Source organism: Muscardinus avellanarius (genome assembly GCF_963383645.1).
Source record: "Muscardinus avellanarius genome assembly, chromosome: 9".
Taxonomy (NCBI): domain Eukaryota; kingdom Metazoa; phylum Chordata; class Mammalia; order Rodentia; family Gliridae; genus Muscardinus; species Muscardinus avellanarius.
This window is the reverse complement of record NC_137795.1, coordinates 43,587,701-43,602,116: the sequence shown is the minus strand read 5'-3', so window position 1 is coordinate 43,602,116 and position 14,416 is coordinate 43,587,701. Positions and strand designations below refer to the sequence as shown.

General features: G+C 37.9%; 2 protein-coding genes across 4 annotated transcripts in view; one reads left to right on the top strand and one right to left on the bottom strand.

The window, feature by feature from the left end:
• The window catches only part of DLD (dihydrolipoamide dehydrogenase), a gene marked incomplete at both ends in the record, with an annotated part of 21,501 nt that extends 17,403 nt beyond the window's left edge, over positions 1-4,098 (top strand). For all 3 annotated transcript variants that reach the window (XM_080700947.1, XM_080700948.1, XM_080700946.1), the window contains 5 exons: positions 695-865; positions 1,755-1,944; positions 2,385-2,522; positions 3,857-3,946; positions 4,033-4,098. In XM_080700947.1, the coding sequence (XP_080557073.1) occupies positions 695-865; positions 1,755-1,944; positions 2,385-2,522; positions 3,857-3,946; positions 4,033-4,098 (655 nt within the window). The remainder of the gene's footprint in view (positions 1-694; positions 866-1,754; positions 1,945-2,384; positions 2,523-3,856; positions 3,947-4,032) is intronic.
• A 4,597-nt stretch (positions 4,099-8,695) lies between these two features.
• The window catches only part of LAMB1 (laminin subunit beta 1), a gene marked incomplete at both ends in the record, with an annotated part of 87,423 nt that continues 81,702 nt past the window's right edge, over positions 8,696-14,416 (bottom strand). The window contains 4 exons of the mRNA XM_080700858.1: positions 8,696-8,832; positions 9,206-9,365; positions 10,815-10,991; positions 14,140-14,281. Of these exons, the coding sequence (XP_080556984.1) occupies positions 8,696-8,832; positions 9,206-9,365; positions 10,815-10,991; positions 14,140-14,281 (616 nt within the window). The remainder of the gene's footprint in view (positions 8,833-9,205; positions 9,366-10,814; positions 10,992-14,139; positions 14,282-14,416) is intronic.

Genomic DNA, 14,416 nt, shown 5'->3' with positions numbered 1-14,416 from the left:
ATTCGATTGCTTACTGTGTGCTTGACACTCTAGTTATTAAATACTTACATACTTTAATGGAATAACTTGCCTGAGGTCATTTGCACAGCTGGCGAGTGGCAGAGCCAGTACTTGCACTTGGATCTTTCTGACCCTGAGACCTGTGTTGTTTTTATTGTTTTTGCTGAGGATCAAACCCACACCCCAGAAGTACTTACTGCTGAGCCACATCACTTGCCCTGAGACCTGTTTTTATCCAGTGTATTATACTGCCTGTTTTTATTAAATTCTAATGATAAAACTTGAGAGGATGTACACATTTTTTTCACTGCCTATCTTTTTTTTTTTTTTTTTTTTTGTGGTGCTGGGGATGGAACCCAGGGATATTCTATCTCTGAGCTACAACCCCAAACCTATTTGTTTATTCTTTATTTGAAACAAGGTTTTACTAAATTGAGGAAGGCCTCAGTAAGTAGCTGAGGCTGGCCACAAACCCAGATTCTCCTGTCTCAGGCTCCCAAGTACTGGGATTATAGGTATGTGCCACCATGTCTAGCTTCACTACCTGACTCTTAAGTTTATGGTTTCTGTTTATAATGCAGTAAACTTACAGCATTAGAAATGTCATCAACACTTGAGATATCTCTGATCTTAAACATCTTTCAACTGTCTGTGTAGGTTTGTGTTTAATTGTTGTATGTTGCTTATTGTCTAGTATTGAAGCTGCGTCTGGTGGAAAAGCTGAAGTTATCACTTGTGATGTACTTTTGGTTTGCATTGGGCGACGACCTTTTACTCAGAATTTGGGACTAGAAGAGCTTGGAATTGAATTAGATCCCAGAGGTAGAATTCCAATCAATACCAGATTCCAAACTAAAATTCCAAAGTAAGTTGAATAATTATCTACATATAAATATATATGTAATTTTTTTTTTCTTTTTCCTTTGAGTTAGAGTTTTACAGTGTTGCCGAGGCTGGTCTTGAACTCCTGGACTCAAGTAATCCTTTTTTTTTCTTTTATTTTTTATTTTGGTGGTACTAGGGTTCCTGGAAACCCTTCTACCTCTGGGCTATACTCTCAGACACCTATATTTTATCTTTTTATTTGGAAACAGGGTCTCTTAAGCCAGCAAGGCTGGCTTCGAACTTGCACAATCCTCCTGTCTCCACCTCCCAAGCGCGGGGATTACAAGCGTGCACCACCACACCCGACTCGTGATTCTTTTGCCTCAACCTCATAAGTGCTGGACATTTTCAATAATTTTTATTTCATATACTCTTGAGAATGAGACTTTTATCATGCTCAAAAAACATATTGGCTTTAGGGGATAATAATATACTTACAAGATGTAAAATTAGAAATAACATTAAATTTTTCCATTGCTCAGATAAAACCTAAACTCAATTTTTTTTTTTTTTTTTTTTTTTTTGGTGGTGCTGGAGATTTAACTCAGGGGCATGCTCCCTCAGAGCTACATCCCCAGCCATATTTTTTATTCTTTATTTTGAAACAAGATCTCACTGAGTTGCAAAAGGCTTCACTAAGTAGCTGAGGCTGGCTTCCAACCTGCGTGATCCTCCTGTCTCAACTTCCCAAATGCTGAGATTACAAGCATGCACTCCCATGCCCGGCTTAAACTCAGATTTTTGAAGAGCTGCGTTAGATATGTTTTTTGGTGACTTGTTAACCAGAAACATATTTTTGTTACAGTGGTGTAACTTAGGATGGGTATCTTTGGCTTTTGAAGTTCACTGTGTTTCTCTCTCTGCGGTAGTATCTACGCTATTGGCGATGTGGTTGCTGGTCCAATGCTGGCCCACAAAGCAGAGGATGAAGGCATTATCTGTGTTGAAGGAATGGCTGGTGGTGCTGTGCACATAGACTACAATTGTGTGCCATCAGTGATTTACACACATCCTGAAGTTGCGTGGGTTGGCAAATCAGAGGAGCAGTTGAAGGAAGAGGTAATCTTGAACATGGGCAGTTTTACTTCAGTGTGCGTATTGAGCTAGTGATACTGGTGGCTGAGAAAGTCATCTTAGCATTGCAGTAGTGTTTTTAATAACTGTAGACTACAAGAGTTTATGTATCTTCCTTTGTTAGCATCATAAAGAGAGTGTTCACTCCTTAGATTTACCAGCAGTCATAGAGGGAAAGATAAGCTCCCTATATTCAAAAACTAATAAGTTTATAGTTTTTATATTTGGCTTTGAAATATAATTTAGATGGATAGACATTTATGTTTGCTTGCTTTCATTAACCTGCCTTTTGGTCTTTTTCTTCTGTAAGCTTTGTGAACAGTTGCCTTCTTGGGATATATTTTCTGAACAAGTAGAAGATAATTTCACTAATGGGAATGAACTTTTCAGTGCTTATGTAGGTTTTAATTTTTTGTCTCTCACAGGGTATTGAGTACAAAGTTGGAAAATTCCCATTTGCTGCTAACAGCAGAGCTAAAACAAATGCTGACACAGATGGCATGGTGAAGATTCTTGGGCAAAAATCAACAGACCGAGTACTGGGAGCACATATTCTAGGACCAGTGAGTATTGTGAAAACTGAAATTTCTGGAAAGCATTGTTATAGTATAGATTTTTTTTTTTTTTTTTTTTTTTTTGGTGGTACTGGGGTTCCTGGAAGCCCTTCTACCTCTGGGCTACACTCCCAGATCTATTTTTACATTTTTATTTGGAAACAGGGTCTCCTAAGCCAGCGCGTGCGGCTGGCTTCGAACCTGTGCGATCCTCCTGTCTCAGCCTCCCAAGCGCGGGGATTACAAGCGTGCGCCACCACGCCCGGCTAGATTATTTTTTAAAACACCTGGTTAGATGTGGCTTCTCCGCATCATTTCTGCAGGGTAGCAACAATACTTTTGTGATGTTACATACCATATCATGTACATTCTATACTGCAGCTAAATTATCCTTTTTAAATGTAGTCCAGGCCATGTTTGTGCTTCTGTTAAGTGTGAGGCCTTGCTGAATCTGGTCTTACCCAGCTCACCTTTCTGACTAATTTCTTACCACATGGGCTTTCTCTTAAGTTCATAGCAGGCCAAGCTTGTTTGCATTTGAAGGCTTTTGTGTTTGTAGTATCTTTTGCCTAGAATACTCTGCCTCCAGATTTTGATATGACTAGTTTTTATAATTCAGGTCTTAGCTCAAATGGTATTTCCTCAAGGAAGCTTTAGATTCCACTGTGTCTAAAATAAAATATTTTCTTCCCCTAGATAACTGATGTCACAGTAAAGATAACGATATTTGAGTGCTTTCTATGTTACTTTTCCTAAGTATTTACATTAACCTTATTTCATTTTTGCAACAAGTTTGTAAGATAGGTGCTATTGTTTTTGAATTGAGGAAACTGAGTGAACACATGGGGCCAGCCAGTGAGTGGTTGAGGATTCAGATGCAGACCATCTGGCTGCAGAACTTGATCTCTTATGTCACCTCTTCTGTTAAGCTTGCTGACTTTTCCTCAACCACCCTAACAATAAATAAAAATTTAAAAATAATTTCAAGGTTTAAAGCCAGGCCATGGTCGTGCACACTTGTAATCCCAGCATTTGACAGCCTGAGACAGGAGGATCATGGTTTGCAGCCAGCCTCAGCTACGTAGTAAGGTCTTCAATTCCGTGAGACCCCTTTTATAAAGAATAAAAAAAAAAATAGGGCTGGGGGTGTAGCTTTGAGGTAGAATGTCCCTGGGTTCCATCCCCATTACCGCAAAAAAAAAAAATAAATAAAAATAAATAAATAAAATAAATGAAAACAATAATTTTAAGGTCTAAAAACCTGTTCTCTTAATCCTTGCTATCTGATAGCATATAGTTAATTTTGCCATGGAAGCAAAATTATGTTTTGGTTTATTTTAAAGGGTGCTGGGGAAATGGTAAATGAAGCTGCTTTGGCTTTGGAATATGGAGCATCTTGTGAAGACATAGCTAGAGTCTGCCATGCGCATCCGGTAATTATTAACAACATAAACAATGTATACCTAAATTTTGGCGCACAGATACTTGGGTTGTAAATTTTACATTTCTTTTCTTGCAGACCTTATCAGAAGCTTTTAGAGAAGCAAATCTGGCTGCATCATTTGGCAAATCAATCAACTTTTAAATAAGATATATTTTCTGAAATCTCCTGGAAGCTTTTGTAGAGGTCATATTTCCAAACAGAATTTCTAGGACTGAATTATGAAACTTTGGAAGGTATTTAATAGGTTTAGAAAGAATGGATGATCTCCGGTCTATATTTTAAATATTTTGTTTCAGTGCATTATTATGCAAGATAAAAAGCTACTTTTAGTAGCATCCTGGAAATTTTTCATCAACCCATATTTTCATGTTTTTGAAAGCTGAACTTCATTGCATTAATGTTCGGTGGATTTAATCTGATTTGGTACAGTTGAATTTATTTTTACAAGAATTTTTACAAAGATGGTATATGAACATTTGTGTTTGAAGCAAGGTGATCAAGTTATTTTTAAATTTGTTTTTCCTATTGGAAACAAGTCAGAACAAGATTCAAATATGTATAAACTGAACTCATGTAAATAAAAAGTGACCATTTCTCCCATTTAATGCCTAAATTCTAGCAATTTAGAGGAGGAAGAACTTATGTGTTGAAGGGGTTAAGGTTCCTTTGAGGTCTACAAGTCTGAAGGATAGTTTCACTGTTACCCAAATTAAGTCTTATCTATAAAACTCAATATTAAATGGAAACTCAAATGTATTATAGCAAAGAATGAAGATACTGAAATAAACATCTTCAATATTCATTTACTGGTTATTCTGAGTTCATGTTGAGATATCCCTAATTCTTTTATGACTACCTCTGTTTATTTTTTTATTTATTATTGCTTTTATAGGCTTCAATATATCTCCTCTTGAAATTGTACAACATTGTTAAGGCATTTAAAAAGTCACTACTTTTTATCTGTTTTACAGATATTTTCTAAATGTTAAGCATATACTTTTAGAGAAATATAACATAAGGGAATCTTTAATCTGATGTCTTTCTTTTCCTGTGTCAATTTCCTTCACTGACTAAATGATCATTTTCTTAAAGAGTTTTAGAAAATTGCATTTATTGATAAGTATTTAAAATGGTATCTTAAGAAAGGGTTAAGTCGGGCGTGGTGACGCACACTTGTAATCCCAGCGCTTTGGAGGCTGAGACAGGAGGATCCCACAGGTTCGAAGCCAGCCTCAGCTACTTAGTGAGGCCCTCCGCAACTCAGTGAGATCCTGTTTCAAAATAAAGTATAAAATAGGTCTGGGAGTGTAGCCCGGAGGTAGAAAAGCCCCCAGTACCACATGTTAAAAAAAAAAAAAAAGAAAGGGTTAAGCCTCATGTTGTGATATACGCTTTTAATCCCAGTACTTGGGAGGCTGAGACAGGAAGATTGTGGATTGAGGACAAACTCAGCTACTTGGCCCTCTGCAACTTAGTGAGTCCTTGTTTCAAAATAAAGAATTAAAAGAAAAAAGGGAGCTGGGCGTGGTAGTGCACGCTTGTAATTCCCACGCTTGGGAGGCGGAGACAGGAAGATTGTGCAGGTTCGAAGCCAGCCTCTCTCTAGCTTAAGAGACCCTGTTTCCAAATAAAAATATAAAATAGGCCTGGGAGTGTAGCCCGGAGGTAGAAGGGTTTCCAGGAACCCCAGTACCACCAAAAAAAAAAAAAAAAAAGGCTCGGGGTATAGCCCTGGGTTCCATCTACAGTACCACAAAAAAAAAAAAAAAAAGAAAAGAAAAGAAAAGAAAGGGCTAAATGCTAAGTAGGTGCACGTGTGTGTGGACATGGGCATGTGTTACTGGAGCTTGAGCTTGAGCCCAGGGGCATTCTGCCTTTGAGCTACACTGCTAGTTGTGATTGCTGAAGGGGGCCAAGAACCTGCAGTCCTCCTGTCTCAGCCTCTCAAGTACTGGGATTACAGGCATAGCTACCACACCCTGCTCTAAATAGGCTTTTGAATGTTATAACTAAATTTACGAATCATTTCAGGTTTATTAAGTTTTCAAATTTGGTATAGATCTCATAGATTTCCAAAAAGAGACAAAAATTTAAAGTGCTAGAAATATGCAAACTAGATATTCATTTGAGTACAATTTAAAGGTTATAGTCTTGGCCGGGCGTGGTGGCGCACGCTTGTAATCCCCGCGCTTGGGAGGCGGAGACAGGAGGATCGCGCAGGTTCGAAGCCAGCCGCGCTGGCGTAAGAGACCCTGTTTCAGAAATATAAAATAGGTCTGGGAGTGTAGCCCGGAGGTAGAAGGGCTTCCAGGAACCCCAGTACCACCAAAAAAAAAAAAGTTTGGAGAATATAATCTGTATGGAATAACATACTAATCATGGATAAAAGGAAAAGTTTATTACTCAAGTTTATATTATTTATTTATTTATTGTGGTACTGGGGGTGGAACCCAGGGGCTTTTCTACCTCTGGTCTATACTCTCAGACCTATTTTATACTTTTATTTGGAAACAGGGTCTCACTAAGTTGCTGAGAGCCTCACTAAGTAGCTGAGGCTGGCTTTGAACCTGTGCGATCCTCCTGTCTCAGCCTTCCAAGCGCGGGGATTACAAGTGTGTGCCACCACCACGCCCAGCTTCAAGTTTATATTATATATGGGTCATAATTTCCTTTTCTGTACAGTGGTCTTAGGGATTGTATCATTGTCATGACTGATACATTGTAAAGACTGGATTCTCATATCCCCTGAAAAATACTGAAGAAAAAACAAACAAACACCTTTTTTTCTTTTTTAAAATCATTAAACTGGCTGAATTACAAACTGTCTTTTGGAGGGGTGGTAGGGAGCTTCTGAATTTTCACTGTTGTTTTAGCTTTACTTGTCCTACTTGAAGTCTCCATAGTACACATAGTTTAAGCGGTGGCTAGAGATTAGGTAGAATAGCTGCCGAATTTAGGGGCTCCTCTTTCTGTTCCTCTTTTGAGATGTCTTCATATTTCCAGCTGTTGTAGTTGTCCCAGACTGTCCTTATTCTTTAATATCAATCAAACCTGGTTTTTTGAGCCAGGCGTGGTGGCACACACTTGTAATCCTAGCATTATGGGAGGCTGAGACCAGAGGATCATGATAGCCTCAGGTATTTTTTTTCTTTTTCTTTTTTCTTTTTCTTTTTTTTTTTTAGTGGTACTGGGATTCCCGGAAACCCTTCTACCTCCAGGCTACACTCCCAGACCTATTTTATATTTTTATTTGGAAATAGGGTCTCTTAAGCCAGCAAGGCTGGCTTTGAACCAGCGCGATCCTCTTGTTTCCGCCTCCCAAGGCAGGGATTACAAGCATGCGCCACCACACCTGGCAGAAATAAAGCTTTAAATTTCCTCTTGCTCTTACATACCTAAGCTTTCAATATTCTTGATTCTGTGAGAGTGAGCTTAAGGTTACCATCCAGTTCACTGAGCTGATTCAAAATAGGAATTGCAAAGTGAGATAGATCTTTTGTATTAACTGCAAAGGCATGAGGAGTAAAGATGGTGTAGTCAATGTTAAGGTATTAACCATTCTGTTAGATTTTAGGATTCATTAAAGTGAAAACTACTTGGCTTGGATCAGAGGTATGTTGGCTTATTGTGTAATTTACAGCTGTACACATAACTTTTTATCTAGGCCAACTTTAAATGCAATTGTGTTGGATATGTGGGTAGTTAAGTGGCCCACAGAATAGTCTTGGTTTAGCAAGAATGTGGGAAAAAAACAGGGCTAGGCTTTTTATCTAGTTAGTCGAGCTACAGAGCTGACTTAGGCTTGGCGCTTATGTTGTTGCCATTTTGTCCATGCTGTGGACTAAGTGACTTAAGTGTTAATGGACTTGTTTTGGCCTCCCCTAGACTGTAGAAGAGAATCTTCAGTTGTAAGATTACATAAAATGCAAGTGTTAGCTGAGAAATTAAGAGCATCAATTATATACTGTAGCAGCACTGCTCAGCAAGTCTCCTGATCATGGTAAAACTGAAAAGTCACCTATTCACTCTCCTGACTTTCAAGAAATGTTTGCTTTTTGTTCACATTCCTAGAGCACAGAATACTTACAGGAATTTGAGATTGGAGCAGCTAAGTAGTCATTAAAATAGTAAAGGTAGCTCAGGCTAAATCCTTCTTCCTTAACTTGGACCTGGGAGCCCCACTGGGAGGTGAATTTTAGGTATAGATTTTTGGAAGATGTTGACGTAGTGTGTCTATAAACAACTAGAAGTTAGGATCTTTAGGGAGCCAGTATACTTATATAAATCTGCTTTTTTTGGGGGGGGGGTGGTACTGGGTTTCCTGGAAGCCCTTCTACCTCTGGGCTACACTCCCAGACCTATTTTTACATTTTTTATTTGGAAACAGGGTCTCCTAAGCCAGCGCGTGCGGCTGGCTTCGAACCTGTCTCTGCCTCCCAAGCGCGGGGATTACAAGCGTGCGCCACCATGCCGGCTATAAATCTGCTTTTACAGTGACGATAACATCCTTTGTTAAGAGGATTCATAACTAAGTCAGTTGAAGTATCAACTAAAGAATTAAAACTAAACATTTATACAAAAGCACTGTCTTTTATTTAACTCCATACAAAGTGTAGTGATTAAAAACATTAAATAGGTAACGAGTTTTATTTTGAAGATCATTAGGCCAGTTTTTAAAATGTGGCTATTTTACTTTGGTCACATCAGCTATTTTATAGTTATAGCCCTTTCTCCTTTGTTACAAGCAGGTGCTATAAACAGCAACTTTCTGGCTTATGTCCTTAAGGAGTGAACGGACTTCCCCTTCCAGTCTCACTAATTCTTGAGCTTTATCTTCTAAATATTTTTGGTTGTCCTCATATTTTCTTTCTAAATCTGTGGAAGATAAAAAAGAAAAAGTTAAATCTGAACAATTTATACCCTGATGATCTGAAAATCTAATCTGATCTTTGCTTGTAAGGCTTTCTTCAAATACATAACACAAAGTGAATTGATTTCACCTTTGGAAGAAAAACTGTGGATGCCTTAATTTAAAATTACATTATAAAGTGAGGTATGGTGGCACCATAGGCTGAGGCAGGTGGATTGCAGGTGTGAAGCCAGCCTCAGAACCTATTTCCAGATAAACAAAACAGGGCTGGGAGTGTAGCTTGGAGGTAGATTGCCTCTGGTTCAGTCCCCAGCACCCCCCTCCCAAACACACACAGAATTACATTATAAAACCATGAACCCACGTGAAAGGACCTACCTTTCAGTAGCTGCAGCTTGCTGTTTGCTTGAGCCAGAAGTGTTTTTGCTTCATTTTGTAGCATTTCGGCTTTCCTTCTGGCATCAGCTGACTCTTCGGTTTTTTTGGCAATTAAATTTTCTACATTCTTGTACTTTTCATCAAGTTCACTGTCCAGAGTCTGTAGTTCCACATTAGGCACAAAGAGGTGATAATGTTATTGTCAGTGATTACATCTAAGAGTCATAGTGGCATTTGTGGCAAGCTTGGATCACAAACACACTGACTTACAAGGCAAGCATTCTGGATCAAGGGCATTCAGGCTTCACAGTAAGTTATGACTTTTCAAAACACTTTATTTTTTTATTTTTATTTTTTTGTGGTACTAGGGGTGGAACCCAGAGGCTTTCTACCTCCAGGCTATACTCCCAGACGCATTTTATATTTTATTTGGAAACAGGGTCTCACTAAGTTGCTGAGAGCCTCACTAAGTACCTGAGGCTGGCTTCGAACCTGCGTGATCCTCCTTTCTCAGCCTCCCAAGCGTGGGGATTACAAGTGTGCGCCACCACGCCCGGCCAAAATACTTTAAAGAAATTTTAGAGTTGCAGCAAGTCCCTGGGGCTTAGTTCTCATTCTATTCTATAGAAAATTCTATTCTCATTCTATTCTATAGCATGACTGTATAGAGAACTTTATAAAGATGATTATACAGCGAAGAAAGCCCATTCTGAAGAAATGGGGAACCATCTGGAATTTGACTAATAGAGTGTTTGTGGAGTCTTAACATCAGGAAATCAGAAAAAAGGGCAGATTAGAAGGACGGGTGAGATTGTAGCATATGCAAAAAGTAGGTTGAGAGAATTCAAGGGATTTTGTTCTTTCCTGTAGTAAATGGTCATTTTTACTTAATATGCTCCATAAGCAGAGTACTTGGGAGTTTTATGCCTTCAGAACTGCAGGAAACTACAGCAGAAAAGACAGTTGGGCTTTTCTCATTGTTTAGTTCTTCTCCTAAGCCAGAGGTGTAGGGAAAATACTTTTATTTCTTTCCTGAAGAGGTATCTTTGGAGATAAACATTGTCCACACAAATTAGAAACCATATGCATGTTTGAAGTATTACTTAGCTTCTAGCTAAAAATTTGGCTTGTGTGAGATTTTCTCTGCAAAATATGGTACTTTCTAATGAGAGGCAAAGATAGTTAAACTCAAGCCTGAAAAGGTTAAGATTTGATTTCCTGCTAATTTCTCTGTAATGAAATCTAGGCTTTGTTCATCTGCTCTTAAGGTATTCTCAAATGGCCTAGTAATTACCGTGTGTCAATTTCTAATTGAAATACAATACAGAAATGCAAGTTCAGTATGCTTGTAAGACCTCTACCAGTATGTTAATTTCATTCTTTTCAACTTTTGTCCAGGTTGGGATTTGAGGGCCTAATTTATGCTTATTTGATTTTTCTGTATGTACTCCCATTCTTTTCTATCTGCATCTTTAAAGACCTATTTCAAAAATAGGTCATCTGGAGTTGAGTAGCCACATTTAGCCTTATTCCTTATTCCAATCTAAGGAAGGAGAAGACTGGTTGCACCATTGTCTACTTAGCTCTGAAGCTGCAAAGGTTTACGTACCTTCTTAACATCATCTGCACTTTGTTTTACAGTGTAGACCACTTTCTCAATGTACTCTGCCTCCCCAGAATTCTGGGCAGCTTTCCTCTTAAGCTCTTCCACATTCCTTTCTAGCTCGCTGATGCGCTGGGAGGCATTGAACAATGTTTCCTCAGAAGCTGCTGTTTCGGACTCAATCTGGAAGTAAAATTTTGAAATTCAGCAAGCTGTTAGTTTTAAGAAATGGTAGGAAGAGAGAAATTCCCTAATGTGCATGATATACATTCACAAGCATCAAAGTCATTCACTAAGCCAAACATGAGAAAGGAAGGGAGGGTAAAGGGAATGGAGTCGGAATTGGGGAAGAGCTTAATGAGTGATGTGTGCATGTATGCCTCTACCATCTTGTACCCCATTAAGATGTATGAATACAATGCACCAATACAAAAAAAAGTGGTAGGAAGTACAACAAATATAAGTTTACTGGAAAACCTAAAAGGCTACTGTGCTGTCCTAGATGCAAAGAAGTAATTAAAAAGAAAATACAGTTTCAGTACAGTAGAATTAAAATGATGTACCCAACTGGAGTTCTTGTTACATCTTATATATTCTTTCACCTTATTTTTTTTTTTTTGGTACTTCTAATGATGAGATTAGTATAAAATTTTTCCTTACTTGACATTAAAAACCAGCAGTAGGAGCTGGTGATGGCACACTTGTAATCCCAGCATTTGGGAGACTGAGACAGGAGGATCATGACAGCCTCAGCTACTTAATAAGGCCCTTTGTAACTCAGTGAGACCTTGTTTCAAAATAAAGAATAAAAAAATAGGGCTGGGGGGTGTAGCTTGGAGGTAGAATGCTCCTAGGTTCCATCCCCAGTACTGAAAAAAAAAAAAAAAAAAAAAAAAAAAAAACCAGCACCAGGCAACTTGATGTGTTCAGAAAGCATTTTAGGGATACCTGCAAACTTTAGCTGAAGAATATTCACAAATAAGCAGCTGTAAGAAGGGATTTCCACATAAATTTCCAAATCGATGTGGATGGGAAAATTGTGACTTCCAGTCATCTTTTTCTGTTCTAGCAGTGGAAGTTTCACCTAATGTTCTTAAACTCTGAAGTTTCTATAGGATTGTGAAAAAGCTATAAATATTGAGTAATTTAGGGGAAAATATCTGTGCAAAAGGTTAAGAGCCTATATTTAACCTCTTTTTTTTATCTTTCATATATTTACACAAGTTGAAAATGATGTTCACAGCAGCTTCTAAATTTTGGCCAAGATATATTTAACCTCTTAAAAGAGAATCAATAAACATTGTTTCTAAAGCTAATCAAACTAGACAGCCATATGGTCCATGTCAGAATATATCAGTTTCACTGATAATACAGTATTTTGTAGGTCTACTATAGAACTCTTTCCTTCCTTCCTTCCTTTCTTTCTTTCTTTCTTTCTTTCTTTCTTTCTTTCTTTCTTTCTTTCTTTCTGTACTAAGGATTGACCCATGGGCATTCAGCCTCCAACCTACAGCCTCAGGCCTTTTTATTTTAAGCTGCTTTTAATTTTTAGTTAAGTTGCTGAGTCTGGCCTCAAATCTACAATCCTCTTGTCTCAGTTTCCTCCTAAGTACTGGAATTAGAGGTGTGCACCACCACGCCTAACAACAAAACTACCTTAATGAAACTAGTATTGCTGGGCGGGTGGTGCATACTTGTAATCCCAGTACTTGGGAGGCTGAGACAGGAGGATCGCGCAGGTTCAAAGCCAGCCGTAGCTCCTTAGTGAGGCTCTCAGCACCTTAGTGAGACCCTGTTTCCAAATAAAAATATAAAATAGGTCTGGGAGTGTATCCCAGATGTAGGTAGAAAAGCCCCTGGGTTCCATCCCCAGTACCACAAAAAAAAAAAAAAAAAAAAAGAAAAGAAACTAGTATCAGTATAGATACATGCTAAAATTTGTAAATATTTCAAACCAAACGATTTTCAACCTCATAAAGCTCACCCAGTAATTAGGAAAAATTATTTAAAAGTAATTACAATTCTTAGACAAAAGTGAATAGTTTCTCAAAACTATTGCTAGCATGGTTCTATTTGCTTTTTATTGCTACTAACCTGAAATACTTTGTACCCCAGATCCACCATCAAACCAAATATTTCACCTTTAATATTTTATAATTTGCTTTCAAAACTGATTTTTTTTTAATGCCACGGAAATAGATTTCATTAGAATGCTAGTAGTACAGCTAAGAAATTTAAACAACTTGCAGATAGAAAAATCAAAATTACAGAATAGTCTGGTGGGAAAACAATCTTTCCAAGTATTTTCCTGAACAAACAGTCTGAAGAATAAGGGGCCTTATATGCCTCAGAATTTAAAAAGTAACAAGTTTCACTTCACTGAGAGCAAGATAATAGGAGAAGACAGGTTTGTGTCAACTCAAGGTAGCCAAAGCCTGTTGAAAAGCACTTCCTAAGTTTTAAGCAGAAGAGTGGTGGCCTGAGAAGGCTGACAGGGCTAAGGATTGGGAGCATCCCATATCCCAAAGCATATGGTGAAGATATTTCCAGGAATTGGGTGAGTTGTCAGTTTTCTTTGTCCATTAAAATCAACAACAATAAAAACCTTCCTAAAATTCAGAGAAAAAATTAGTTGTGAATTATGTTTACTTCTTTTAAGAGATTAAGAGGATTTGTAGAATAAGGCACTAAGTCTATATGAAATTCTTTTCTTAGTAAATACCTTTAATGTTTGGTAGTCCCCTTGGTATTTTGTTCATAAAGAAAAGTAATTAAGTTTTCCATGCATTTTGAATAGAACATATCTAGCTGTGAGATCTCTATTAAGTTACTCTAGAATTGGGCGGTGGAAATAGATGCTTTAACTCTTGCTGCTTTCCAATGATATTCAGAACTATAGAACAGTTTTTTGTGTGTGAATAACCACCCAACATTTCGAGACATTGGTCTTAGAACCATGTGTGTTGGCTTTGGCTGCTTGATGTCAGCAGAACAATGTCCTAAATTGGATTTTGAAATTTAATACTATGCTTCATACTACTGAACAGAGCCTGTGATATATTTTGAAAGTATAATTTTTATCTTTCTTAGGTTTATGAAAGGGGGGAAAAGGGAAGGGGGCTAATAGTCTATTGTCTTCAGAGTCATTCTCCTCCCCTGAAAATATCTTCACTCAGTTTTAGCATGTGCTAAGAAACGTAGTTCAGGCTTATTTAAAGGAATCATTTTTACTGTTGTAAGAATTCTTGTTCATAGACAAATATCAAATGCATTTTCTTTTCTGATAAAAAGTGGGTGTTTTTTTCCCACAGCCTTGACTGCAACGTCTTACCGAAGTTAGCAGGTTCTGAGTTCCTTGGATGTCTTCATCTGCTTGTTTAATTGCTTTCTCTGCTGCAATCTGGGCCTTTTCTGCTTCTTCCAGAGCTTCCTTCACCATGTCTGCAGTGATTTTAACATCTGTTGCGCTTTTGCTGAGTAAAATAATGAAGTGTACTGTTTGTTAACATTGGAAAAAGCATTTCCTTTTAGAAAAGAACATTTCCTTTTTGTGGTACTAGGGATTGAACCCAGGGGTAGTCTATCTTCAAGCTACACCCCAGCCCTAT